Source organism: Myotis daubentonii, chromosome 17 (genome assembly GCF_963259705.1).
Source record: "Myotis daubentonii chromosome 17, mMyoDau2.1, whole genome shotgun sequence".
Lineage (NCBI taxonomy): Eukaryota > Metazoa > Chordata > Mammalia > Chiroptera > Vespertilionidae > Myotis > Myotis daubentonii.
In genome coordinates this window covers 7,836,086-7,863,571 of record NC_081856.1, presented here as the reverse complement: position 1 = coordinate 7,863,571, position 27,486 = coordinate 7,836,086, and the positions used below count along the sequence as shown (strand labels likewise).

Here is a 27,486-nt window from a genome sequence, read left to right as displayed (position 1 = left end):
ACAGAATGAGCATGTGGGACTCCTTGGAAAATAAAGGAATTTGTACACAAGAACCAGTGCCTTGTAGATATGGAAAGCTGACTCTACATGTTCAATGAAAAAAGCAGATTATCAAACAACAGTGTATGTGTCAGGATGGCAGCAGCCCTGACAGTAACTAGATGTAATATAATATGGGTGATGTTTATTTTCTTTTTTCCTAATCCATATTTTCTAAAATCTTACATAGCAACTATTATTACTTTTTATAGGAAAAATACATTACTTAAATTAATAAGCAAAGTATAAGTCAAATTGTACTTTTTCTTCAGACACAGCTTTTATCAAACAAAATAATTTAAAATTTTTATTTATTCATACACTCACGCCTTCATTTAAAAAATATAGACACAACATGCCAGAAGTTATTCTGAGTATTGGTGTTATAGACACAAATAAAGGATAATGTTCCCGTGGTCATGGAGTATGAGGGTTAAAGCCATTAGAGATAAATAGCCCAAACTCGAAAGACACATAAACAGCTACTAATGGTTTTAATAGTTTGATGGTACCTTGAAAATTAAAATTGGCAATTTATTTAAGCCCATTGGTTAGTTGTTTTAAGCTTTACAATGATGTTCATGTGACGATAATACCTGAAAATTTAATTTTCTCCAAGATTTTATCAGTTACCACACTGAGCACTTGACATACATTATCTTGGCTAATCTTACCAAAACCCTATGAGATGTGTCCTGTTATCCCCATTTTAATTATGCGGAATCTGAAGGCCCAGACTCACACAGGAGTTAAGATATGTGGTTCCAGCTTTTAAATTCATATCTCTGGGTCCAAAATCTGTGCTGTCATGCCTTTCAGAAGGCACATGTCAAGCAGGTATCTTTGGTTAAACTCCACATTCTCCCCTTGTCAATGGCTGTTAAAAGTTTCTAAATAGAAATGAGATCTTTAGTAGATAGTTTGCAACAGTTTGTATTTTCAAATAAAGCTTTGATAGTTGGTAAATTAAAGAATTTTTACTTCAGTTCCCAATTTCTTTTCCTTTTGAATATTTTGCAGAGAGACCCAATAATGGCAAAGCAACTTTTTGGCAGCTTGTTTTCTGCAATCATTAAAGAGATGGACAAACACAAGACCGTGTCTGAGAAAAACAACATTACTCAAAAGTTGCTCCAGGACTTCAATCATTTTCTCGCCACCACTTACTCTTTCTTTCCGCCTTTTGTCGCCTGCATCCAGGTAAAAGTGTACACACACTTCATAAGGTGCATTATCTACTTTGCCTTTGCATGACTATGCCGTAAGACTTCTTGTGCTGGGGGAGGAGTGGGGGGCATCTGCAATAGTGTCAACAATAAAAAATATAAATTAGAAAAACAAAACTTGATTTGTTTCCCAGGTTCAAACACAAGACAGTTAACAGAGGAAATGGACTCTGGTTTGGTTACCTCTTACAGATGGGTAGATGTAACTTATTTGTACTTAGAAACAATATATGTGACAGGAAAATCCAAAATTAAACTTGGTATAAAAGCCCAGTTAGAAGCCAGCGGTCCCGGATTGTGAGAGCGTGCAGGCCAGGCTGAGGGACAACCCTCCCCCACCCCCACCCCCCCACACAAATTTCATGCACCGGGCCTCTAGTTCTTTATAAAGTAAAATGATACTGTCAACAGGATTATACAGAATAGTCAGTCGTCCTGAAAACAGACTTACAGATCTCATCTAAATTATGAGTACACATTTACTTATGAAGAAATGATATCCCAATAATAATTCTTTGTTCATTACAACCATCACATGAGAAAGACATCTCATGGGCAAGTAGGAATAAATCTCAAAATTTATACAGTCAGAAACAACAGTGTTTACCATAGTGTCTGTAATATAGAAGGCACTCAATAAATATTTATAGAATGAGGGGATTGCTTGAAAATTAAAAATATATTTATTTTACAATATTTTCTTCTGGGCTTCCTTCTCCATATTAGAAAATGTTATATCAAAATCTGACATCTTAACTAAGAGCCTTTGCTATGTTATTACTTAAAATAGAATTTTATTTGGATTTTCTTTACCACTAGGTTCCTTCTAAGAGTGACATACATTTTTGTTTGTTTGCTTACTTTGGAGAGTCTGTATTCCAAGACCCCTAACGTAGAGCTTATGTTGGCTTGGTGGAAACTCTGTCAGACTTAGCAAGTGGTCCAGGCCTGGCACAGCCATGAGGGAGTTGGGAAGAGGCTGGTGTGGATGGGGAGGAATTGTTCATATTCTCTGTATTGATTTGGGATTTATTTCTCATGATTTTGTGCCGGGGTCCAACCCCAGCAGGTCCAGGGGTCCCCAAAGGTGTGGACGGAGTCGGCGAAGACTAAATGACACGGATGCTGAGTTCAGTTGATCATCATAGCCGGGTTCTCTTGTCAGGGTCTGGTCAGGATCTCTAGAGAGGTTCTGCTCTGGATCTCCAGCCAGGTTCAGTCTAGGCTCTCCAGTCAGGTTCAGTGTCCAGGTTCCAGTCAGGTTCTCCTGCCAATCTCTGTAGTCAGGTTCAGTCCAGGATCCCTTGCCATGTTCTCTCGCTAGGTTCTGTCTCTAGGTTCTGAGGCCAGTTTCTCTCCAGGATCCTCCGGCATGCTCTCTCCAGCAAAGTTCTTCTGTCTCTAGGCTCCGTGTAGGTTCTGTCTTCTAGATTCTGTTCTAAGTTCTGAGTCTTTCTGTCTTCTGAATTCTGTCTCATGAGTTCTGTCTCTCTCTGTCTTGTTACATCTGTATTTATACCAGTTGATTCAATCCTATCAATCTCTATTACAAAGGTTAGGGCGTTTCTTATCTCCATTCCAGGGAGAAAAGATTATGTAGTTTAAGCATGATTGTTTGTAGTTAAAGGGATTAATTACCCGCCTGGCACTTAGTTGAGGGGTTTTATTCCCTCCCTAACTTCAGGGGAAAATCCCTACCTGGGGATTCAACCTTTCTCGGAGAGGTGACCTTGGTTAAAACACAGTGCCAAGAAGGTGAGCAAACATATTAAGAACCGTATGCCATATATGCCAGGTCCCTTGAAACAGCAAGGATGGACCGGCTCCCGGCAAATTCCCCCTTTTTTATTTTTTAAAAGCAGGCATTGAAAAGAAAAACCTGAAATGCTCTCTTATATCCATTTTAAGAGTAGGATTGGCGCTTTCCGCTATTACCTGAGTCCTGATCTATCACCCCAGGGAGAGCTCGCCAATCCTGCACTTTCCCGGGGAGGAAAGGCTGCAGTGGGGTTAAGGATAAGGCTCCTTGGGCCTACCTTCTCCCATGCCTCTACATTTACCTTTCCGGCACCTTTCCTTCCTCAGAAAAGCATGGACGTATTTCTTGTATAAAATGTTCCATCTGACTGGGAGTAACCTTAACTCCTCTGCTAGCAAGCATATGTGTTAAAAGATCAATACGGAGTCTTCTTTCTTTGGACTCAGTATGGCACTTCTTCTCAATCTAAGTTCTGTACTATCCACCTTCTTACCCTACTTATCCTCTATAGGGGGGTCTGTAGCACCCTGGTGGAGTCCTATCCGTCCCGAGTGTGGGGTTCTCAATGAGGGGGGCTTACCTAAGGGAATCCTGTTCCAGGGGTTCCCAAAGGTGTGGACGGATTCGGCGAAGACTATCCACCCTCTTCCTACGGTCGAGTCTGATCCGTCCCGAGTGTGGGGGTTCTCAATGGGGGAGGGGGGCTTACCTAGGGGAATCCTGTTCCAGGGGTTCCCAAAGGTGTGGACGGAGTCGGCGAAGACTATCCACCTTCTTCCTACGGTGGAGTCCGATCCGTCCCGAGTGCGGGGCGCTTACCTAGGGGTCCCTGTTCGGGCGCCATATGCTGGGGTCCAACCCCAGCAGGTCCAGGGGTCCCCAAAGGTGTGGACGGAGTCAGTGAAGAAGGAATGGTCTCGATCTCCAGAGAGGTTCTGCTTCGGATCTCCAGCCAGGTTCTGTGGCCAGGTCCTGGTCAGGTTCTCTTGCCAATCTCCGCAGTCAGGTTCAGTCCAGGATCCCTGCCATGCTCTCTCGCCAGGCTCCGCCTCCAGGCTCCGAGGCCAGTCCCTGTCCAGGATCCTCTGGCATGCTCTCGCCAGCGAAGTTCTTCTGTCTCTAGAGAACGCTCTGTGTAGGTTCTGTGCCTAGGCTCTGTCTCTCTTGGTCCTGTCTTCTGAGTTCTGTGTGCTTAGTTCTGTGTTCTGAGTTCTGTCTTCATGAGTTCTGTCTCTTTCTGTCTTGTTACAACTGTATTTATACCAGTTCATTTTAATCCTGTCAATCTCTATTACAAAGGTTAGGGCGTTTCTTATCTCCATTCCAGGGAGTAAAGATTATGTAGCTTAAGCATGTTTGTTTGTAGTTAAATTGATTAACTACCCGCCTGGCACTTAGTTAAGGAGTTTCATCCCCTCCCTAACTTCAGGGAAAAATCCCTACCTGGGGAATCAACCTTTCTCGGAGAGGTGACCTTGGTTAAAACACAGTGCCAAGAAGGTGAGCAAACATATTAAGAACCGTATGCCATATATGCCAGGTCCCTTGAAACAGCAAGGATGGACCGGCTCCCGGCAATTTTGGTGTATATAGGACTCTCAAATTGAGAGTTACAGAGTAAAGGTCAGTATAATAATTCATGAGTGAAAAAGATGGGGGGAAAGGTTTTGAAAAGAATATTGGAGCTGAGTGTACCTACTTTTTGGTGATCAGGTATGAAATCTATGTTTCAGCTGCTTTTTTAAAAAAAATGTTAGGCCTCACCCGAGGATATGTTTGTTTGTTTTTACTGATTCTTAGAGAAATTGAGAGAGAAAGAAAGATATCTATGTGAGAGGAACATCGAATGGTTGCCTCCCATAGGCGCTGACTGGGGATGGAACTCAAAACTTAGGTATGGACCCACAGGGAATCAAACCCACAGCCTTTTGGTGTACAGTATGATACTCCAATCAACTGAGCCACCTGGCCAGGACTTAGCTGCTTTTCTCATCAATTCAGGCTAAATATTCCTCACAACTGTAATTGTTATTTGTCGCTATAGAATATATATATCTTCAATTTTTCTAGTGGGTGTTATTTTCTGCTTTAAATTAAAAAGTAAATGTAAAAATAAAAGGTCACTTCCTCCTCTGAGCAAACTGAATGTTGAGGAAAATTTAATAGAATTATGCAGAAAAAGTTTTAGTTATATCACTACTTACATCAAAACTTTTCTTAATGTCTACTAGAATGAATTATTCACTTGTGAAGGTCTGGTCAACATACCACAAGCTAAACAGCTCTATATGTTTGTGGTTTCACAGGAAATCAGTTGCCAACACACGGACTTGCTGAGCCTGGACCCAGCTTATGTCGGTGCTGGCTGCCTGGCCAGCCTTCAGCAGCCTGTGGGCATCCGCCTGCTTGAGGAGGCCTTGCTCCACTTGGTGCCTCAAGAGCCACCTCCCAAGCGGGTTCGGGGGAGGCCCCGCCTTCCCCCTGATGTTCTCCGCTGGATGGAACTTGCTAAGTAAGCTCTGTGATCCAGACGCTGTTGAGAGAACAGTGAATTTCATTTTGGCGGAAAATGAACAAGTAAAGTTGATAGTAACACTGTTATAAACATTTTTGAAAAACCTTTCAGGTAGAGTACCATTCCATGAGATGACAAGGAATATCTTGCCCAGGGAAAAAGATTAATTAAACCTGATAATTTCTTTCACTATACAATCTTTTTGGACTCGGGATATTTATGCACTAAGTTTTGTTTCCTATAAGTGTGGCTGTAACTTACAGTTCCTAGTATTTTGAATGTGTTTGCTGCTTTGCTATACTTAATAGAGGGTGGTTTATTATTTTCAGCAGGATTCACATTTTGTAGGAACAATTACGTCCAATTATTTTGTTTATTTGGGGGGGGCGGAATTTTGTTGTGTAGTTATTCTGTTTTGTGTTATGTCTGTTTCTTTCATTAGTTGTGGTTTCATCATAAGAGAGCCAGTGATTCTGAGATGTCTCTTGGTTTAGGTTGAATTTTAATTTGAACTTCTATTTTATAGCACTGATTTTTAGATCTTCAAGTTCTAGGGTAAAAGAAAGTAAAAGTAAGGGTGCGGATTCCTTACCTTTTCACTATTTTATAGTCATTTTTATCTTTCTTAATTCGGACTCTGAGTAAGGCATTCTCAGGTGCTGAGAAGAATTAAAATACAAATTAGACATTTCTCACAGGCTCACAAAACTCGCTATATGTACTTATATACATGACTAACCATAATATGAAGTAGGAGGTGATGAGTTTTCTAAGTGGCAAGATACATCCACTTCCTGGGTCAGTTCAGAGAGTGCATCTGGGCTTTTTTTTATCTTCTTTCAGATGTACAGTGTGGGGCAAAAGTAGGTTTACTGTTATGAGTATGTGAATCACAGTTTATTCTTGTATTATTATTATTAACCAAAGGCCCGGTGCACGAAAATTTGTGCACTCAGGAAGGGGTCCCTCAGCCCAGCCTGCATCCTCTCACAGTCTGGGAGCCCTCAGGGGATGTCCAACTGACGGCTTAAGCGTGCTCCGGGGAGCAGGAGGCGACCAGCAGGCAGATTGGGGGACGGCCCCGGCCCCCATCGCCCCACCACTGCCACCAGTGGCCTCCCTCTGCAGGAGGCGACCAGCTGATTGATTGGGGGATGGCGCTGCCCTGCCACTGCTGGTCGCCGTCCCTTCCCTCTGCCTACTGGCACCTGCCTTGGCTGGCCTGGTGCTGCCAGCTCACCAGCCGCGCCCCCCGCCAACAGGTCATTCTGCTGTTCAGTTGATTTGCATATTAGGCTTTTACTATATAGGATTATTGTATTATTTTCCATACAAACTGTAAACCTAATTTTGCCTCACCCTGTATAGGAACAATGATTAACACTTTGTGCATTTAGTATTTTCAGGGAGTGAGAACTCATCTAATGTGCATACACTGGGTAAATGAAGCGCTTTTAAACACTTTCTGTAATTTTATTTAACACTTTCTCATACTGTTATATATAATACTTTTGCATTTCTTTCAAACACTTTTGAGACTATAATTTGCCTTTTCTTGATATGTCACAGGCATGGTTTCGCCCATGCTGTAGTAGACATCATCCAGGGATCTGGGGCCAGTGTAGGGTAGTCTCTTTTCTGAGCTCCTGAAAAATGTTTGTAGCTTCATCTCCTGTTGGGCTCTTGGGCCATGAGCTATTAACGTTTAAAGTTCACCTTTACTTTTTTTGTACCTTTAACCATCTTTGGATGTGGAAATAAGAATGCCATATGTGTAAAGTTTTAATCTAAATTTGTAACAGTAGGCTCTGAGAGAGAGAGCTCATGGGCTCTTTTATGTACATACATGAGATTTCGTACCTGTGAAGGGACTAAACTGGAGGAAAACCAAGGAGGAAGCCATCCTCGCCTGGCTGGTCAGGTGACTGCAGATTCAGGAAGAGTGACATTTGTGTTGAGACTTAAAAGGTGGGGAAAAAATTACAGGGGGAAGGGAACATGCTTACTAACCATTTACCTTGGAACAGTGGTTCTCAACCTTGGCTGCACATTAATTAGAATCACCTGAGAATCTTTTTAAAATCCTGATTTCTCGGCCTCATCCTCCAGAAATTCTGTTTCTTTGTTATGGGGTGGGGCCACAACATTAGTAATAAAGAAACAGAATTTCCGGAGGATGAGGCCCAGAAATCAGGATTTTAAAAAGATTCTCAGGTGATTCTAATTAATGTGCAGCCAAGGTTGAGAACCACTGCCTTAGAATATCTTAAAAGGGGAAGCTTGGTTGGTGGGATCAAGCAGATTTGTGCTAATGTGTTACAAAGATAAAGAATGCTCAAGCAAATATTAAGGCTGTAAGAAATTGCTTTGAGATAACATTGAGATTGTCCACAGAACTCAAATTAAAGCATGGCACCAGTAAAACCTGGATTAATTTTTACTCACTTCTGGGTTCTTCACTACCTTCCAAATTTTAGAGCAAGACAAGGATTCTGAATAGGTCACCCACAGATATGTGCAGTGTTACTGTAATGGTACCATTAACATGGAAGAAGTTTATTTAATGACATAATTAACAAATTGTTAACCTACATTTTCATATTTTACTTCAAATGCACCTTAGAATTTCTGTCTTCTCTATGATTAAAGTAGTAAGTTCAAAATTTAATGGTAACTTCAAAATTTTAAAGATTTTATAAAACAAAAGTAAGATTTTAGTTAATATAATATGTGACATCTTGATTTAATATCATTTTATTATGATAAATACTTTAAAATATTGGGGCATTCATTAATGTGGACGTGCCCCCCTTTGGTTTGCCGTATAGACTGTACAGATCCATTGGAGAGTATGATGTCCTCCGTGGCATTTTCAGCAGTGAGATCGGAACAAAGCAAGTCACGCAGAACGCGTTGTTAGAAGAAGCCAGAGGTGACTATTCGGCAGCTGCTAAGCAGTATAATGAGGTAAAATGATCTCTAGCAAATGTCAGTTGATTAAACACTTTTGTTCTCTGGATGGAAAAACTGTTAGTTTTAAATTTGAGAGCTTCATAATGTTTCAGCTTTATGCCTTAGGTTTTTACACAAATTTCAGAGAATGGTTTTATAATAACCAAAATATTGCTGTTTCTCTTACTCTTTTTAAGAAAACATCATTGAATAACAGATAAAGCATTTCATAAATTACCAAATACTATAAAACTGTAAGTTATTTCAATATCTGCTAGAATATTTCATTTCTATGTAATAGATTCCTTTTCTTTGGCAAGAAAAAAATGTATGAATAGGTAAGTGAGATTCGTTTTGGGAAAATGACTTTAATTCTGTTTTATATATTTTCTGTTTTGAGTTGCCAGTGGCTATCCCAAGTGTAGATGTCCAGCAAATAGTTGAAATTCAGGGTCTGTGACCTGTGAGACTCTTGAATGATCAATTCAGGTTGTAAAATTCTCTGCAATTTTCTGTAAATGTCCTACTGTAATTTTCATTCTAAGAACTTTATAACTAGTAAATAACCCACAGTATTGACTTAAATCCAGTTATGGGTCACTTAAAGTCTTCATTTTATTAATTGGCTTCATTGATAAGTTTCTCAGAAAAATGGCTTTTCTCTTGGTTAGGGTTTTTATATTAAATTGTTACTATAACATTCCTTTTGCTTGTTTTATTCTCCCATTCAGTGTTACTTTATTTTCCTTTTTCTTTCCCTTTATCATAAACCTGAACATGAATGTTACACTACCTACATTATTTCATTTGTATTCTTTGAACATTGTAGCATAATCTTAGGAACTTTTCTTTGCCAGGCTCTCAATAAACAGGAATGGGTGGACGGTGAGCCTACAGAAGCCGAGAAGGATTTTTGGGAACTTGCATCCCTTGATTGTTATAACCAACTTGCCGAGTGGAAATCATTGGCATATTGTTCTATAGTCAGTGTCGACAGTGAGAACCCTCCAGATCTAAATAAAATGTGGAGTGACCCATTTTATCAGGTGGGTAGAATCATTTTAGAAGTTGCTGAAATAAATAATTTAGATGGTCAGGTGTTCTCTAAGTAATTAAGTTGCTTAAAACTTTTAAAAAATACAGTAGTAGTTGCGAAGCATTAGGATAGTTATATATCCTGACTTCCCCCCCAAAACTCCATAGTATTGTTAAACCTCTTACCTCTTTTAGCTAACGCCTTTAAAATAAATGGCATGTGTTTAAAAATAAATATTGCCTTAGCTGGTTCACTCAGTGGATAGAGCGCAGGCCTGCGGACTAAAGGGTCCGAACAAGAGCACAAGCCCCAGTTGCGGGCTTGATCCCCAGTAGGGGGCGTGCAGGAGGCAGCTAATCAATGATTCTCATCGTTGATGTTTCTGTCTCTCTCTCCCTCTCCCTTCCTCTCTGAAATCAATAAAAAATATATTAAAAACTAATAATAAAAATATTAACATAACATCCCTGGTATGATGACATGGAAGAATATTTTCTGTTCTCTTTGCACTGGGTCACAGGCAACACATGGGCATGCCCCAATTCCCAGAGCAAGATGGCTCCCCTCACAGGGTCACCCCAACTCTTGAACAAGGCTGCTATCCTGGCCTCTCTCACAATGCTGCTGTCCTGGCTATGCTTAAAGATTCCTCACTTTGTATGTGACATCAGCTGTATATCAGCTAATAGTACGCAGGTCCTACTTTCTACAGGACATGTTCCTATATATTTTGTGGTTACATAATGAGCAAGTTTACATGAGCATGTCTTAAAAATTATAGTTTTCAGGTTTGAAGTATTGAGCATAATCACTTTGTCTCTAAATCTTGAACTATAAAATTATACTAAATTACATTATAGTAATAAAATGATTAGGCACCCTAACATTGTCTTTCTGATGTTCCATAGGAGACCTATCTACCTTACATGATCCGCAGCAAGCTGAAGTTACTGCTTCAAGGAGAGAATGACCAGTCCCTGCTGACATTTATCGATGAGGCTGTAAATAAGGAGCTCCAAAAGTCCATTATAGAGCTCAATTATAGTCAGGAATTGAGTCTTCTTTATATCTTACAAAATGATATTGACAGAGCCAAGTATTATATTGAAAAATGCATTCAAATTTTTATACAGGTAATACAGATACACCAATCTGATATGTACTATTTCTGTGATTTATTTTTGTTAATTCTTACCCGAGGATATTCTTTCCACTGATTTTTTTTTTTTTTCACCAAGCAACTTACAGGGCTGCTGCTTCTCCACTGATTTTTTGAGAGTGGAAGGGAGGGGGAGAGACAGAGAGCAACATCGATATGAAAGAGACACATTGATTGGTTGCCTCCCGCACATGCCCTAGGCCAGGTGGAGATGGAGCCTGCAACAAGGTACATGCCTTGACAGGAATTGAACCCGGGACTCTTCAGTCCCAGGGCTGATTCTCTAACCACTGAGAAAAATAGGCTAGGGCTGTGATATTTTTAAAGTTAGTAAACTTTTGAATAAAAAAATAATAAAACATTTTTATTTACTATTTAATACCACCCATTTTCTACTATTTTCTTCTGATAGCTCTCTTTACTCTGTTTTTTGGTCTTAATGCCTTTAAAAAGTTTTTTTTCCTGTTATAGAAGTTCTAATTTTTGTTTCACCTTAAGTTTTTATTTTTCTCACACTGCTAAAAAAAAGAAGCACTTGAGAGTTGACTTTCACATTTGGAGCAGGTGAATAGAAGTTTGGTTGCTGGGAGGGGAAGATTATGCATCTCCCCTCTTTATTTTCTGCCATTTTCCCTTTTTGCTTCTCAGAGAATCTCCCTCTGATGTTTGCTTATTTTTGAAGTCAGTGTCTTGTATAGAGTCTTTTACAACATTTATCATTGGCACACAATGATCATTAGAAGCAAAGTCATTTATTTTTTCCTGAGTTTTAAAAAATATTTTTAATTGATTTTTTCGAGTGAGGAAGGGAGAGGGAGAGAGAGAGAAGCATTGATGTGAAAGTGAAACATCAGTTGGCTGCCTCCTGCACACCTACTACTGGGGATCGAGCCTGCAACCTTTCAGTGCGTGGCATGACGCCCAACCAACTGAGCCACACCGGCCAGAGCAATTGTCTTTTATTTTTAAACTTTAAAAGTTGATTAATACACTCAAAGTTTATTGAAGTAAGAATTGGCTTCTATACTTAGCTATTTACATTAGAGGATTTTGTGATTTAAAAAAATATATTTTTATTGATTTCAGAGAGGAAGGAAGAGGGAGAGAGTGATAGAAACATCAATGAGATATAATCATTACTCAGTTGCCTTCTGAACGCCCCCTACTGGGGATTGAGCCTGCAATCCAGGCATGCCCTGACTGGGAATTGAGCTGTGACCTCCTGGCTCATAGATCCATGCTCAACCACTGAGCCATGCTGCCTGGGTGGATGTTGTGATTTTTTGTTGTTAATCCTCACCTGAGGATATTTTCTCCATTGATCTCTAGAGAGAGTGGAAGGGAGGCAGGGAAGGGGGAGAGAGAAACATTAATGTGAGAGACACATCAATTGACTGCCTCTCATACATGCCCGGACCAGGGCCGGGGATCGATCTTACAGCCCAGGTACCTGCCCTTGACTGGGAATCGAATCCTTGACCCTTCAGTGCGTGGGCCAACACTCTAACCAGTGAACATCACTGGCCCGGACAGGTTGTGATTTTTAAAAAGTGTTGGCAAGTAGAGGCAATGATAGGTCATTTGTATTGATTTTACTGATTTCAATGAACCAAAAGGGGTTTTCAACCTAAATTATTTTCAAAAATTATATTATCTGTTAATTTCTTGTATGACCTCATTATTAACCACAGTGAGACACATTGTGTGATGTATTTCTATGGTAGTTGCTGTATTTTACATTTTATAGAACTGTATTAAAGTTTAAAGTCTTAAATTGATTTGTAAACAATGTTAAATGCCTTTTTTTCTAGAACTATTCTAGTATTGATGTGCTTTTACACAGAAGTAGACTTACCAAATTGCAATCTGTACAAACTTTAATTGAAATTCAGGAATTCATCAGCTTTATAAGCAAACAAGGTAATTTTTTTAATCTACCATTATTTTTTATAATTATGGAAGAATTTTATTATCTGATTTTATTTTTATTTTTTTTTGCTTACTGGAAGTATATATTTTTTAATATATGGGTTAGAAACTATTATAAGTTTATTCTACAAATATATATTTTGATATTGAAATGAATGTATAAAATGGTCAAACACTATTCTAGACATTGGGGATATAAAACCAGAGGAAACAGATTGCCCAGCTTGAAGAGCATTCAAAATAGTGGGGTAATTTCAATACGATGTGATACCTGCTGAGGTGGAGGCAGGCATAGGAAACTAGATGACAGAACCTGCCCTGGCCTGAGGGGCGCACAAGGCCCCTGGAGGAAGGGCCTGAACTCCCTTTGGAGGTGGAAAGGGCTTTGCCGAATGCCTGCCTGACAGAAGCCTGCAGCGCCCCAGGTGCAGGAGGTTCTGTGTCTGGCTGCCAGGTGCCCTGGCCTGAGAGAGGGAGACTGCAGGCTCAGACAGTGGCCTTCGCCACCACCAAAGGGATTATATCCTGGTGCCGATAGGAGGCCACCCGCAGTGCTTCTTTGTAAATCTAAATTTTAATTTTTGTCCTAAATAATTAAAAATAATATGAAAGAAACTTTTCAGAGTACTAATAATACATTAAATGCTTTGTATTTTCCAGGAGCTATTAATCTCTTTTTTTCTGTATTATCTAGTTTTTATAATAGTTTTATGAGATGAAGATTCTATCTCCTCATTTTATAGAGGCTTAAAGATTAAAATTTCCCACACTATTAAAGTGAAAGATCCAGATTTTGAACCCAGAATTGTCTGATTTAAGCTTGTGTTCTTAACCACTACTTTCCACCAACAGAAAGAAAATGAAAGCTTTAAACCTTAGCAATGTGAAATTTCAATTTTATGATAATTATTATGAATCCCTTTTCCAAAATCCTTTGTTGCTGGGCAGCCCCCTGAATCAGAGGGTGTGGCTCTCCGTTCCTCAGTTCTTGTCAGTCTTGCAAGAAAGATTTCAGATGAGTGACAGCAGTGTTGAAACAAAGTAAGCAGATTTATTAAGAATACACTAGACATAAAACACAAGTGGGCAACTCAGGTAGTCTGAGCACACTACCTAATGGGGGTTCAAGGGGTTTTATACTCTTCCCTCTACAGGTTTCAAAGTTCCCCTGCCGAGTATCTTGGATAGCAGACTAGGTTTCAAAGTCCCCTTCTACATTATTGTGACTTAACTCAGAATGTTTGTATATACATCTGGTCATCTTGTTTGGCAAGTCCTCAGGTGGCTAACTTCTTTGTTTAGTGGGTGAGATAAAATTCTTCCTTAATTCCCCCTCTCCTCTTTCCTGTCCTAGTAGTTATCTTTCCTGCTTAACATCCCCCAAGAAATACCATCCAAATCCTTTTGGGGTTTTGTTGTATGTCCCCCAGACTTTATTTGTCTTGGCTTTAGCTGGCACAAATGACACTAATTGTGTCTTTGTTCTCTATTTAACCAGGCCAGGGTGATTTAAGCTATGTATTCTCTGGTTAGGAAGGAGAGTATAAACCATTTATTTTCAAGTGTCTTTGTTTTGGTGAAAATAGGTCTTGCGATTCACAAGCTGGCTGCAAGCTGCCCAAACTGTTTGGCCTTGTTTAATTTTCTCGTCTCACTTTCCCCATTCCATTTGACCAGGAATTTTCCTAGCTTCTTGGACTATCTTGCCACACCTTGAAACCAGGTAGTTTCAGATATTATTATTATGTAACCTTCTGCACACACCAGAGCTGGGGGCAGTATTCCATAATTAAATACAACCATGCATATCTACTGTAAGTGGTAAATATTCAAATGAATGACATAAACAAAGACCTATAAGTAGCCTACGCCAATTCAGATCTGATTTTGCCAAGACAGTTGGCTGCAACCTTGTGAAAACCTTTTTAACTTTCAGAGCTTTTTTGATTTTGGAATTGTGGATGAAGTAAAACTTCACTAAATTGTATGTTTATTTCCCCACTTTATTCTATATTCTTAAGAAGTTGAGTTTTAATGTCAGAATATATTAGATTTAATATGGTAACTTTGTGTTCCTGTTGTGAAAGAAGAGATAAAATTTTTTAATTGGGACAATAAATTTGTATTAAGTTTCTACCTACATTGTAAGTTTGTCTTGTCATTGAGCTGTGGATATAATCATCCTATAATATTATTTTTAGGTAACTTATTATCTCAAGCTCCCCTTAAGAGACTGCTAAAAACCTGGACAAACAGATATCCAGATGCTAAGATGGACCCAATGAACATCTGGGATGACATAATCACAAATCGGTAAGATGTGATCCTTTTTAGTTGAATATGAATTATTTTCTGAAATTGTCAGAACTATTTTTCTCCAAGACTGTAGTTTAGAAAAATGTGGGGTTTGAGTCTAGTGTAGATATCTGTCATCTTTCAACTTTCCATTTAAGTTGTTCTAACAAAACTCTCCATGGTGGCAATATGTCCTTTGTCCCCATTTGTCCCCTGTGGGGGAATTGCTTCCCGCTCACTTTGAATTCATCTTGTGCTAGGTGGTTGGTTATAAGCATCATCTCTGGCAATGAGAGAAGGCCAGGGAGCAGCAGGGCAGTGGTCCATGTGCTTCTGTTTCAGGGCTAAATATTCGGTAGTGATATGGCAACAAAGAGAATGCTGCTTAATGATTTTTTATTATTCTGTTTTCATAACTTTCTTGCCTCCTGTCTACCAACTCTATTACATAATTATATATATATATATCCTATCTAATAGGAACATGGTAATTAACCGTAACTTCACTACCCTTCCCATTGGCTAATCAGCAAGATATGCAAATTAACTGCCAACCAAGATGGCAGCCAGCAGCCAGGCAGCTGAAGCGAACAGGAGGCTTGCTTGCTCCAGTGATAGAGGAAGCCAAGGTTCCCCACCTGCCGCTGCTGGCCTCTTAGCTTTCACTCTAAGCAACAAAGTTGCAATTATAGAAGCTAAACAAATCCCAGAAACCTGCTTTCAGCCATCAGAGCTGGAGTGAGCAGGACCACAACAGTGTTACAATTATAGAACCCAAACAAACCCAGATACCTGCTTTCAGCAGCCAAGGTCTCAGAGCTGGAGCCGAGCCTCAGAGCTAAAGCCGGCTCTCAGCTCCAGTGACAGCCATAGAAGGTAAATAAATCCCAGAATAAAAAAGAAAAGAAAAAAAGGAGAGGTTGGGAGCTTCAGTCACCTGCCAGCCTGAAAACGGCCCTCAGCCCCTCACCCAGATTGGCCAGGCACCCCAGTGGGGACCCCCACCCTGAAGGGGGTGTGACCAGCTGCAAACAGCCATCATCCCCTCCTCCAGGCTGGTCAGGCACCCAAGTGGGACCCCCACCCTGATCCGGGACACCCTTCAGGGCAAACCAGCCGGCCCCCACCTGTGCACCAGGCCTCTATCCTATATAGTAAAAGGGTAATATGCAAACTGACCCTAACAGCAGAAAGACTGGGAATGACTGGTCACTATGACACACACTGACCACCAGAGGGCAGACTCTCAATGCAGGAGCTGCCCTCTGGTGGTCAGGTCGCTCTCACATGGGAGGAGCTCTGCTCAGCCACAAGCCAGGCTGATGGCTGCCAGTACAGCAGTGGTGGTGGGAGCCTCTTCTGCCTCCTCAGCAGCACTAAGGATGTCCGACTGCAGTTTAGGCCTGCTCCCCGCTGGCAAGTGGACATCCCCCGAGGGCTGCCAGGCTGCCAGAGGGATGTCTGATTGCTATCTTAGGCCCAATCCACCGGGGAGTGGGCCTAAGCCAGCAGGTGGTCATCCCCTGAGGGGTCCCAGACTGCAAGAGGGCACAGGCCGGCCTGAGGAACCCCTCCCCCTCCCCCCCCCCGAGTGCACAAATTTTTGTGCACTGGGCCTCTAGTATATATAATTGAGGCCAGGTGTATGACATTCATGCACTGTGGGGGGGGGGGCCCTCAGCCTGGCATGCACCCTTTAGCAGTCCCGGAGCCCTTGGGGGATGTCCAACTGTGGCTTAGGCCCTCTCCCGGCTGGGGGCGGGGAGAGGGGGTTAGGGAGAAGGCAGAGGAACTTCCTTAGTCGTATTTTCTTAGTGCTGCTGTGGAGGCAGAAGAGGCTCCCGCCACCACTGCTGCGCTCACCAGCCATCGGCCCAGCTTGTGGCTGAGCAGTGTTCCCACTGTGGGAGCGCATTGACCACCAGGGGGCAGCTTCTGCGTTGAGCATCTGCCCCCTGGTGGTCAGTGTGCACCATAGCAACCGATCGATTTACATATTACCCTTTTATTATATAGGATATTTTATATATATATATTATATATACACACACACACACACATACACACACACACATATGCACATATACATATACATGTACATATACATATACATATACATATACATATATATCAATATATATCACCTTCCCAGGCCAGAGATCATTTTCTTTTCCTCAACTTTAACAACCCTGGGTAATCCAGAAGGCAGTTATTAATCATATATTTAAGAGGAGGTAATAGCCGAAACCGGTTTGGCTCAGTGGATAGAGCGTCGGCCTGCGGACTGAAGGGTCCCAGGTTCGATTCCGGTCAAGGGCACGTACCTGGGTTGCAGGCATATCCCCAGTGGGAGATGTGCAGGAGGCAGCTGATCGATGTTTCTCTCTCATCGATGTTTCTAACTATCTCTCTCCCTTCCTCTCTGTAAAAAATCAATAAAATATATTTAAAAAAAAAAAAAAAAAAGAGGAGGTAATAGATCCAGAGAGGTTGTAAATTATTTTGCGCAAATATATACAGTAAGTAGGATTCAAGGACTCTGACCCCTCATGTGATAGTCTTGCCATTATATTTTAATTTACTTTTTATACCTTTAATTTTGTATACCTCTTTTACTTTTTATTTTGGGATAAGTTCTTATCTATAGAATGGTTGCAAGAAAAATAAAACTCTTCTGTGTACCTTTTACCCAGATTCACTGTTTTTTAACATGTTGCCACATTAGCTTTTTAATTCTCTCTCCACATACACATTTATTTTCTGAACCATTTTAGGATAAGTTGTATACATAAGAACCCTTACCTCTTTACTTACCAGTGTACATTTCCTACAAAAAGTATTCTTTCAAAGAGTAATCACAGTGCAAGAATAACTTTACAGTTTTTATTTTTAATCTACAGCCTCAATTTCAGTTTTGTCAATTGTCACATTAAAGCCTTTTACAACATTTTCTCCCCTTCTAAGACAGGATCCAGTCCAGAGTTATATACTGCATTTAGTTGGTATATCTTTTAGTCTCCTTTAATTTGGAGCAGTTCCTCAGACATTTTTCATGACATTGACACTTTTGCGGAAGGTTTCCTCAGTTTGTTTATCTATGTATCCTTATGGGTAGCTGCATTCAGATGATGCATCCCTAGCCAGAATACCACTGAAGTGAAGTATGCTTCTCAGGCTATCACATCTGGAAGCACAGAGTATCCATCTGCCTTTTACTGATAATAGTAATTTTGATTCCCTAGTTAAAATATTGTGCAGTCTCTCCAGTGTAAATGCCTGTTTATTTCCTTTGCAGCTTATAAGCAATGTGGGAGATACTTTGAGACTTGCATATATCCTGCTTCTCATTAGAACACTCTACTTTTCATACCTGTGCATTACTCTTAGCTCAAGCCAATCTTGACAATATTAGCTGCAAGGTGATAATTTCCCACTTGTTCCATGTTTATAGGTCTACGTCCTGTTGTAAGGAAGAGCCCTCCCTTCTCCCCATCTGTTCATTTATTTGTTTACTTAAATTTTAATTATCAATATAGAATCATGGACTCCAGTTTTATTTAATGGAGTGTAACCCATTATTGTCCTTAATTATTTCATGTTCAAATTGTCTCACATTTAACTAGCAAGAGCCCCTTCAAGCTGATATTCCAGGCACATCGTGCAAAATTATTCCCCTTATTTTTTCTTCTTCTAGAAATGTTACAGTTTTAGGTAGTTCTTACATTTAGATCTGTGAACCGGTGGAAGAGAATTTTTGTAAATGGTGTTGTTATTGGATTACACCAGTGGGATTCCTCCATTACTTGTACTTGCTTATTGTTATAATTAAAAATTCGAAACTTAGAAAAATAGTAGCAGCTCTTAGGAGGGAGGGAATGCCCTTGTATTGGGTGAGGGGGCAAGGAGCACAGAAGCAGGTAGATTACTAGAGAGGCTTGTATCTTTGGAATAACCACAGAAACAAAAGAAAGGTACATATGAGACATACTAGTTTATCTGGCCACAGTTTTTCTAAGAAAATTGAAATTAGTTCCTGGATGAAGAGGAAATTAGTTGATATTTGAGCAGTAGTGAATTTTGTATGTTTGCCAGTATTGCTAACAATGAAAATAAAATCACTAGAACAAAGTCAAATATGTAAATTGTGGTACAAATAAAAATAATTTTATAGCAATACAGTGTTATCTTTTAATATTTTCAGTGACTATAACCTGTTTGCTGCTTTATATTTTTCACCTTTGAGAGTAGAAGTTTAGATTGGGAGATATAAGGAGAAAAATGACTTTTGGCTCAACACAGGGTACTAATATATTGTCCTTTAAGAGAGAAAATTGTGAGTTAAATGCTTTATTTTTGTGGAGGTGGAGACGATAAATGATATCCGGAAAATTCTGTGAAATATCCTTGGTGATGTTTAAAGAGTTAATTAAGATGAAGATTAAATCCAGTACCTAGAGTGTACATATACAGTCCAGAAAATGAACAAAATTTTAATAAATATAAAATTTTTGTCTGTAAATGCTATCCAGTAGTGTGTCCTATATGTCAAAGATTTCTTTCATGAGGTGTCAATTCTCACTTTTCCTTGTTTTGTGTAGATGTTTCTTTCTCAGCAAAATAGAGGAGAAACTTACTCTTCCGGATGATCACAGTATGGACATAGATGGGGATGCAGATTCCAGTGACAGGATGGAAGGGCGGGAGCAGGAAGAAGACATTTGCTCTCTGGTCAAGAGCTGTAAGTTTTCCATGAAAATGAAGATGATAGAGAGCGCAAGGAAGCAGGTAGGTACTCAGATTTATGTCCTCTATTGTATCACAGGATTTTCTTAAATTAGCTTCTTTTAAAACTTAGCTTTAAAAAAAATCTGAATCTTAAAGATAATTGAGTATTTGGTAATTTTTCCTCTTTGTAAGAATATAAACACCTACTTAAAATTTTCCAGAAAGCCTTTAAAGTTTTTATATACTTGTTAATCATTTCAAAATAAGTATTTTCACCCTAGCTGGTTTGGCTCATTGGATAGAGTGTTGGCCTGCAGACTCAAGGGTCCCTAGTTCAATTCTGGTCAAGGGCATGCATGTACCTCGGTTGCAGGCTCCTCCTGGGCCCTGGTCGGGGTGTGTGCATGAGGCAAACAATTGATGTGTTTCTCTCACATCAATATCTCTCTCTATCTTTCCCTCTCTCTTCCACTCTCTAAAAATAAATGGAAAAATATCCTTGGGTGAGGATTAAAAAAACAACAACCAAAATAATTATTTTCTGTTATTGAAAAAGGAAATAAGCTTAATATCAGGTTTGAGCTTTAGCAAAATGAATGCTTGCCAGTTATTTACAAATTATATTTAGATTTAGTTTGTAGAATTCTATCATTTGATAATTCGACTCTTAATTAATATATAATCATGCTGTACTTAAAAATTGCATATAAACTACTTAAGTGTATCAAATCATATTTGAACAGACTGGCAGAGCTTGTTTTTTTTAATAACCCTAAATTGATTACTATTATAAAGCAAAGAATGTTGCTTTCTACTTCTAGTAGAAGTAATAAATATTTCTGTTTTGTACGTTTGTGTTCACGTATAGATTTTTCTCTGAGATAGATGTTATATCATTTAGGAATCTTTATATTACAAATAACAGAAAACCCAACCCAAAGCAGCCCAAGTGAATAAAGGAGAGTTGTTAGTACCCATAAATGAAAAGTCTAGAAGAGCTAGCTTTCAAAGACTAGGACCTGCTTTCTCTCCCTGGGTTCTCCCTTCCACCATAGTGGCTCAGTGCTCAGACTCTACATCGCGGCACTCTCTGGCAGCTCCAGCTCACCCTTTGTGGTTGGAGATAGCTGTGAATGTTTTACACCTACTTCTTCCATTCCACATCTTCCTGGAAATGGTTTTTCTCTTATTTCTTGGCAAAAATGAAACCAAACTAAAAAAGCATGTTTGGTTTTTTTTCCAGAAAGCACCAGCCATTGTCTCCCACTACTTTAGCTCGATTACAAGCAGGAGAGGCCTTCCATGACACATGGCTGAGGAGGGGTGCATATAGCTTCTTAGTGGGAAGTCAGGGTGTTCATCCCAGATGGAGAGACAAAGAATGCTCTCTACTGCCACACTGCTGCTCAGAGCTCCCCACCTGGGGGGAGAGGGAGGAGCATGACGAGAAAAGAGGAGGAAAGAAACGGATCATAAATATATTAGTTGGAAATATGTGAAAATCACCAAAATACCCAAATATCTTTCATGTGGCATGTTGGCTTTTCAGAATTTTTCTGCAATATTCACACATAAAATATGGGGTAAATAGAGTTAATTATCAATACCAGTAATGTTGGAGATGGAGAGAAAAGGAATAATTTAAGTCATCAGATGATATAAAACCTTCAGTTTATTTTAATTTACCTTCTCATACTCTTCAAAATGTCAAAAGTAGCAGAAGTGAAATTTGAGTTTTGCCTTTTTTTATTACCAAGCATTTCATTAGGTGCTAGAGATACCATGTTGAACAAAATAGAGACGAGTGGACAAACAATTATAATACATAATATTAAAAACCTCATGGGAAGGACACCTGACAGTCTTATGGAAACAAAGGAAGCTTGGAGTAGAAGGTGATGTCTAAGGTGGGAACTCAAGGATGAAATAGGGTGGCAGGAATAACACATAAGACCCAGGAGTGACGCAGAGCACTTGGTTTCCTGAGTGGAGCAGAGGTTAAATTCAGCGCCTACTAAGTGGCTGTGTAGCTTTGTGCAAGAAAGCTCTGTGACCAGGTGATCAGATGTGCAATTTTAAAATGCATTTGGATGTAGTGAGAAGAAATGATCTAAGAAAGGGCAAAGGATTAGCAAGCTTTTATATTAATCCATGTGAGAGATGGTGGTGGCCATATCTAGGTTAGAGGTCATGGAAATGGAGGTGAGTGGGCAGATTTAAGGAAATTGAGAGGGTTTGCTCAAATGAGACATGATGACTAGTTGTGTTTGTGAGGAGGAAGGATGATAACCAGGTTTTTAACCTGAGAAGCTGGGTGGATGGGGATAAAGAAGGAAGAGTAGTTTGTGGGGCAGATGATATCTTCAGTTTGAGACATGTTGAATTTGCAAGGCCTTGAAGACAAACAAGTTGTAATTTCCCTTCACTAGGTTGTACATAAGAAATTGGAAGCTCTGGAGAAAAAGAGTTATGCTAGCGATAGAGGTCTCCATGCGATTAGCATGTGGATAGTCATGGAAACCATGGAAGGAGATAAGATAACCAGGATCGGTCCCCAAAACAGACCAACAGTTTTGGGGTGAACACAGGAGGAGGAGCCTACAAAGGCTGTGAGACCACAGGGTAAGAACCAGAAATTATCAGTGTCAGTTACCAAAGAGAGTGAAGGTTTTCAAGATTGAAAAGTGCCCTTGCATGTACCATAAGGAGGTTGCTGTTGAGTTTGGTGAGAACTGTTTCACTGGAGTCAGAGTATAGTGGATGGTGGACTGGGTAAAAGCTGGAGGAGAGAATATAGACAGTGAGCACAGGCTGCTCCTAAAGAAGCCATGACAAGAAGCAAGGGAGGTCAGGAGGAATTCTTTCTAAGATAAAAGAGGCCGGAGATGTTTAAATCCTAATGGAAGGAACTGGGATTGGACAAACAGAGGAGGAGTCACTGGTAAAATAAGATTCCTTGTGGAGGCTGGTGGGGACAGGCCTCGGGGCAAAGGTGAGTCTGCTCTCAGAACGGAGGGCGGGAAGGAAGAATGCGCTTCCATGTGAGGAAGAGTGAGAGCGCTCATCTGTTTTCTCTGAGAAGTAGGAGGTGAAGTCAACTGCAGCGAGTGAGCAGGAAGGAGAATTGAGGAAAGTGAGGAGGTTTAAAGATGACTCTGGACTGTGTGGGGAAAGCCGACCACACTCGGATTTTTAGACAGCACTGAACCTGCCTGGTGTTGTCTGCAGTGACGTTGTGCGTGTAAGAGCAGAAAAGGCTTGCATTTTGATGAACACAGAGTGTGGTTTTGCCAGATAGGGGTGACACTTGCAAATGACATCTAAAGGCTAATGATCTGAGGATATCACTAAGAGAATGGTGGGGATAATGGGTTTGCTTAGTTGGACATGGAATGAAGTAAAAAGCAGAAAGAAGGCAGGTCTTAAGTAGATTAGCAGGCATTTGGTGCATAGGAGAGAAGGTTTGTGTTCTGTCCCAGCACTCACTGCTACAGCTTCTTCTGCGGTCCCCTGCTAGCTCCCGGAGCCCGAGGGGAGATGGCCAGGCTTGGTGGCTTTGTTTTTCTGCCTGGCATTGGCAGTTGCCAGACAGCCGTGGCTGCACCTTGATCCTTCCTCCCTGCCCAGGTCACCGGGTTTAGCTGCGATGCATAGCAACCACTCCCATAGGAATGCTCACTGCATCCCTCTCCCAGTCCTGGCTGAAGGGAGTGCCAGTGGCAACCTGATTCTTCACCGCCTGAGACCAGCAGTGACCTCCCGGCTGCCTCCCTGGCACCGCCTCAGCAGTTCTCCCTTCCCTCTCACCTTACAATGTTTCAGTACACGGATCTCTCATACGTGTTTCTGTGTTGAGCAGCATATTCATTCTTAAACTTGTAACTGTTCAAATTGTTGTAACTTCAAGGGAGAGATCAAGGGGACCTCTCGTGCCACGATTCCTCTGACATCTAAGGTTTCTTTGGGGTTGATGAGCATGTTCTGAATGAGACAGTGGTGATGGTTGCCCAGCTTTTGAATATATTAAAAGACACTGAATTGCATACTGTAAATGTGAATTATATACACATGATAAATAAAAAGACATTTAATGTAAGCTAAGGAGATGGATTAGCTGCTCTAAGGTGAATTGTGTCATACATAAAGGAAACCAGGCCAATTAAAAAAAACTTCTTTTGTAAAATGCTTTTATTTCTAAATTTACATTTCTGTCATTGTATTCCTTTCTCTCTTCTATTATATAGAACAGTTTCTCACTTGCCTTGAAACTATTGAAGGACCTGCATAAAGAATCAAAAACAAGAGATGAGTGGCTGGTGAGATGGGTGCATAGCTACTGTCGGCTCAGGCACAGCCAGAGCCAGACCCAGAATCGTCCGGAGCAGATTCTTTCTGTGTTGAAAACAGCCTCTTTGTTGGGTATGAAACTGCTCTCTGTATACAAGTTTAAGAATGCTATTCTATATTACATCTCTGTAGTCTTCTAAAACTATTATTTGTGTAGATTTGTCTGACATTGGCAATTAAGTATTTATAATTTTATTAAATATTTGGAGCCAAGGTACTTTATAGTTTAGTATTGCTAGTGCATATGACATTTAGAGCTTTTATTTCTGTATCTATAAAATGGAATTGTAAGTAAAAGCCTCTGTCATATTTAGTTAAATTATGAATCTTAATGTTTACATGTAAGAATTACTTTGTAAAATAAGACATTAAAAAGCTTTTTTCTTCCTCAGATCTTCTCTTTTCATAACAATATACCTGTTAAGACTCAGGGGAGAAAACCTTTCTCTTAATTATTTTTTGGACCTGGTATGCTAGCTCTGTTACCATATATCCAAAGATACATAGGAGCACCATTATGGAACATGCTCCCAATTATATTTCCAAATTGACTCTTCAGCAGGACAAGGTATCATATCAGAGTATCTGCCTCAGTAAATATGCAGACAAGAAAAACAGTCTTTCTGTATTGGTCCCAGGATCAGAAAATCATCCTTACAATGGTTTAAATATTTAATGGGTTGTTTTTTGTTTTTGTTTTTTTTGAGGGGGATGTAGGGATAGGAGGAGTGTGCTGATATGAAGATAAAAGTTGGTACTTATAAAAATAATTTTACTGATTTAGTAGTTATGGTTTGGCTGACTTTGAATCGGCCTTGTGAAATAAGCAGAGCCAGTGGTTATGGTCGTGTATGTGAGATGAATCAGTCAGAGGATGGTCATCCCATGGATGAGCAGGTGGTGTGGTTGATGGCCTTTGCTGAGAGCACCCTTTCTCTCTCACACCGCCTTCCACATCTCTCACACCGCCTTCCACATCTCTCACACCGCCTTCCACATCGCTGCAAGATTATCCAAGGCTGGATCATCTTTCCTAGAGCCACACAGTAACATGAAAAACCAGACCTTTACTTCAAAAATTTTTTTAACTACAGTTGACTTTCAATATTATACTAGTTTCAGGTGTACAGTATAGTGGTTAGATAGTTAAATAATTTACAAAGCAATTCCCTTGGTGAATCTTGCACCATCTGGCACCATATATAGTTATTATAATATTAACTATATTCTCTATACCTTATATCTCCATGGCTGTTTTGTAACTGCCACTTCGTACTTCTTAATCCCTTCATTTTTTCAGTTAGCCTCAGCCCTCCTTCCATCGGGCAAGCATCAGTTTGTTTTGTTATTTATGAGTTTGTTTCTGTTTTCTTAGTTCATTTATTTTGTTCTTCAGATTCCACATATATGTGAAATCGTATAGTATTTGTCTTTCTCTGTCTGACTTATTTCACTTAGCACACTATCCTCTAGGTCAGTGATGGAGAACCTATGACACGCGTGTCAGAGGTGACACGCGAACTCATTTTTTTGGTTGATTTTTCTTTGTTAAATGGCATTTAAATATATAAAATAAATATCAGAAATATAAGTCTTTGTTTTATTATGGTTGCAAATATAAAAAAATTTCTATATGTGACACAGCACCAGAGTTAAGTTAGGGTTTTTCAAAATGCTGACATGCCGAGCTCAAAAGGTTCGCCATCACTGCTCTAGGTTCATCTATGCTGTTGCAAATGGTATGATTTCATTATTTTTCACAGCTGAATAATCATGGTATACATGTGCCACATCGTCTTTATCATTTTGTCTTTTTTTCTTTATTTTTATTGTTGACACTGTTAGAGATATCCCCCCCCTTTTCCCATCTCCACCCAGCCCTCATGCGCTGCCCCCCACGCCTTCACCACTCTGTGGTCTGTGTCCATAGGCGATGCAGATACCTTCTTTGACTGATCTCTTCACCTTCCTTCATCTAGTTAACCCAACTCCTTTGCTCACTCTCTTCTCCTCTGTACCCCTATGATGCAGCTATTGTTAGGTTTTCATATTGTCCCAAAGTTCTTTCGAACTATCCTTATTCTTTTTTTTTTTTTTTTGGTAATGTATTTTTATTGATTTCAGAGAAGGGAGAGGGAGAGAGAGATAGAAACATTGATGATGAGAGAGAATCATTGATTGGCTGCTTCCTGCACACCCCCTACAGGGAAGCATTGATTGGCTTGCAACCCGGGCATGTGCCCTTGGCCAGAATCGAACCCAGGACCCTTCAGTCTGCAGGCTGACGCTCTATCCACTGAGCCAAGCTGGCTAGGGCTATCCTTATTCTTTTTAATTCTTTTTTATTTTTGCTGCTCTGGTTTGTGTTTTTTTTTTTTTTCTCCCTTGTCGCTCAAATCACTGATTCAATCCTCTGCTTTATCTAACCTACTTTCATTCCTTCCAGTGTATTTGATGCCAGATATGGTACTCTTGATTTCTGACTGTTATTTTTGATGAGTTTATGGTTTTTTTAATGCTATTGTAGCTCTTACTAAGTTCCTTGAGCATCTTTATAACCATTACTTTGAATTATATACCTGATATTTTACTTGTCTCCGTTTAATTTAGCTCTTTTTCTGGAGATTCCTCTGTGTTTTCCTTTGGGACCAGTTTCTCTGTGCCCCATTTTGGCTGTCTCTTTGTGTTGGTTACTATTTATTAGCTAGAACTGCGGTGACTCCCGGTGTTCATGGGGTTGCCTATGGAGTGTGTCCTAGGGGACCCCGTGGAGCAGCTCCTTGGTCGCCTGAGCTGGATGCTCTAGGAAGGTCTCTTGTGTGGCTTATGTGGGCCCTCCTTTTGTAATTGAGTCTTGATTGCCGTTGGCCCATTTGTGGGTGGGATCTCGCCTCAGGCTGGCTGGCTGTGAGGCTCCATCCCGACCATGGTGTGCCAGCTGCTGTATAGGTGCAGTCTGGCGGTTCTTGTTGGGCTGTGGCCGTCTTCCAGCTCGTCTGAGCTCCATGCTCCAGGAAAGTCTCTTGTGAAGTATGTGTGTGTCACCCCCCACCCCCCCACTGCCCCACCCCCTTGTTGTAGTTGAGGCTTGATTGCTGTTGGCCCTTTTGTGGGTGGAGTTAAATCTTCAGGCTCAGTGACTACAGATGGTTACCATTTACTGTGCGGGGGCTGTTCCCTGAGCAGGGGTTGCTCCCAGCATGGCCTGGTGCCTGCCAGGATCCACCCTTGGGCGTGCTGCTTGTGTAGCTAGTCTGGTTGAGCTCTAGTGTGGCCTGAAGCTCGTTACTGGTTGTGTGGTTCTGTGTCCATTTGGATGGGGTTCAGGTGCAGGCTGCTGTCAGACATTGTGTGTGACCAGCCTTGGGCTACCTCTCTGAAGCCACAGTGCTGTCCACTGTGTGTGTCGGTGTTGACTGGACCTGTGTGTACGTGAGAGGGGCTAATCTGTAAAAGGGTCAGTCGGCTTCTTCCAGCTTCGAGCTGGGAGCAAATCTGTGATAA

General features: G+C 40.5%; 1 protein-coding gene across 3 annotated transcripts in view; it reads left to right on the top strand.

The window, feature by feature from the left end:
• PRKDC (protein kinase, DNA-activated, catalytic subunit) overlaps window positions 1-27,486 on the top strand; it is a 209,319-nt gene that overhangs the window by 148,567 nt on the left and 33,266 nt on the right. For all 3 annotated transcript variants that reach the window (XM_059672694.1, XM_059672695.1, XM_059672697.1), the window contains 9 exons: window positions 1,060-1,239; window positions 5,331-5,536; window positions 8,368-8,506; window positions 9,349-9,537; window positions 10,436-10,660; window positions 12,498-12,606; window positions 14,817-14,928; window positions 19,509-19,695; window positions 23,880-24,054. In XM_059672694.1, coding sequence (XP_059528677.1) covers window positions 1,060-1,239; window positions 5,331-5,536; window positions 8,368-8,506; window positions 9,349-9,537; window positions 10,436-10,660; window positions 12,498-12,606; window positions 14,817-14,928; window positions 19,509-19,695; window positions 23,880-24,054 — 1,522 coding nt within the window. The remainder of the gene's footprint in view (window positions 1-1,059; window positions 1,240-5,330; window positions 5,537-8,367; window positions 8,507-9,348; window positions 9,538-10,435; window positions 10,661-12,497; window positions 12,607-14,816; window positions 14,929-19,508; window positions 19,696-23,879; window positions 24,055-27,486) is intronic.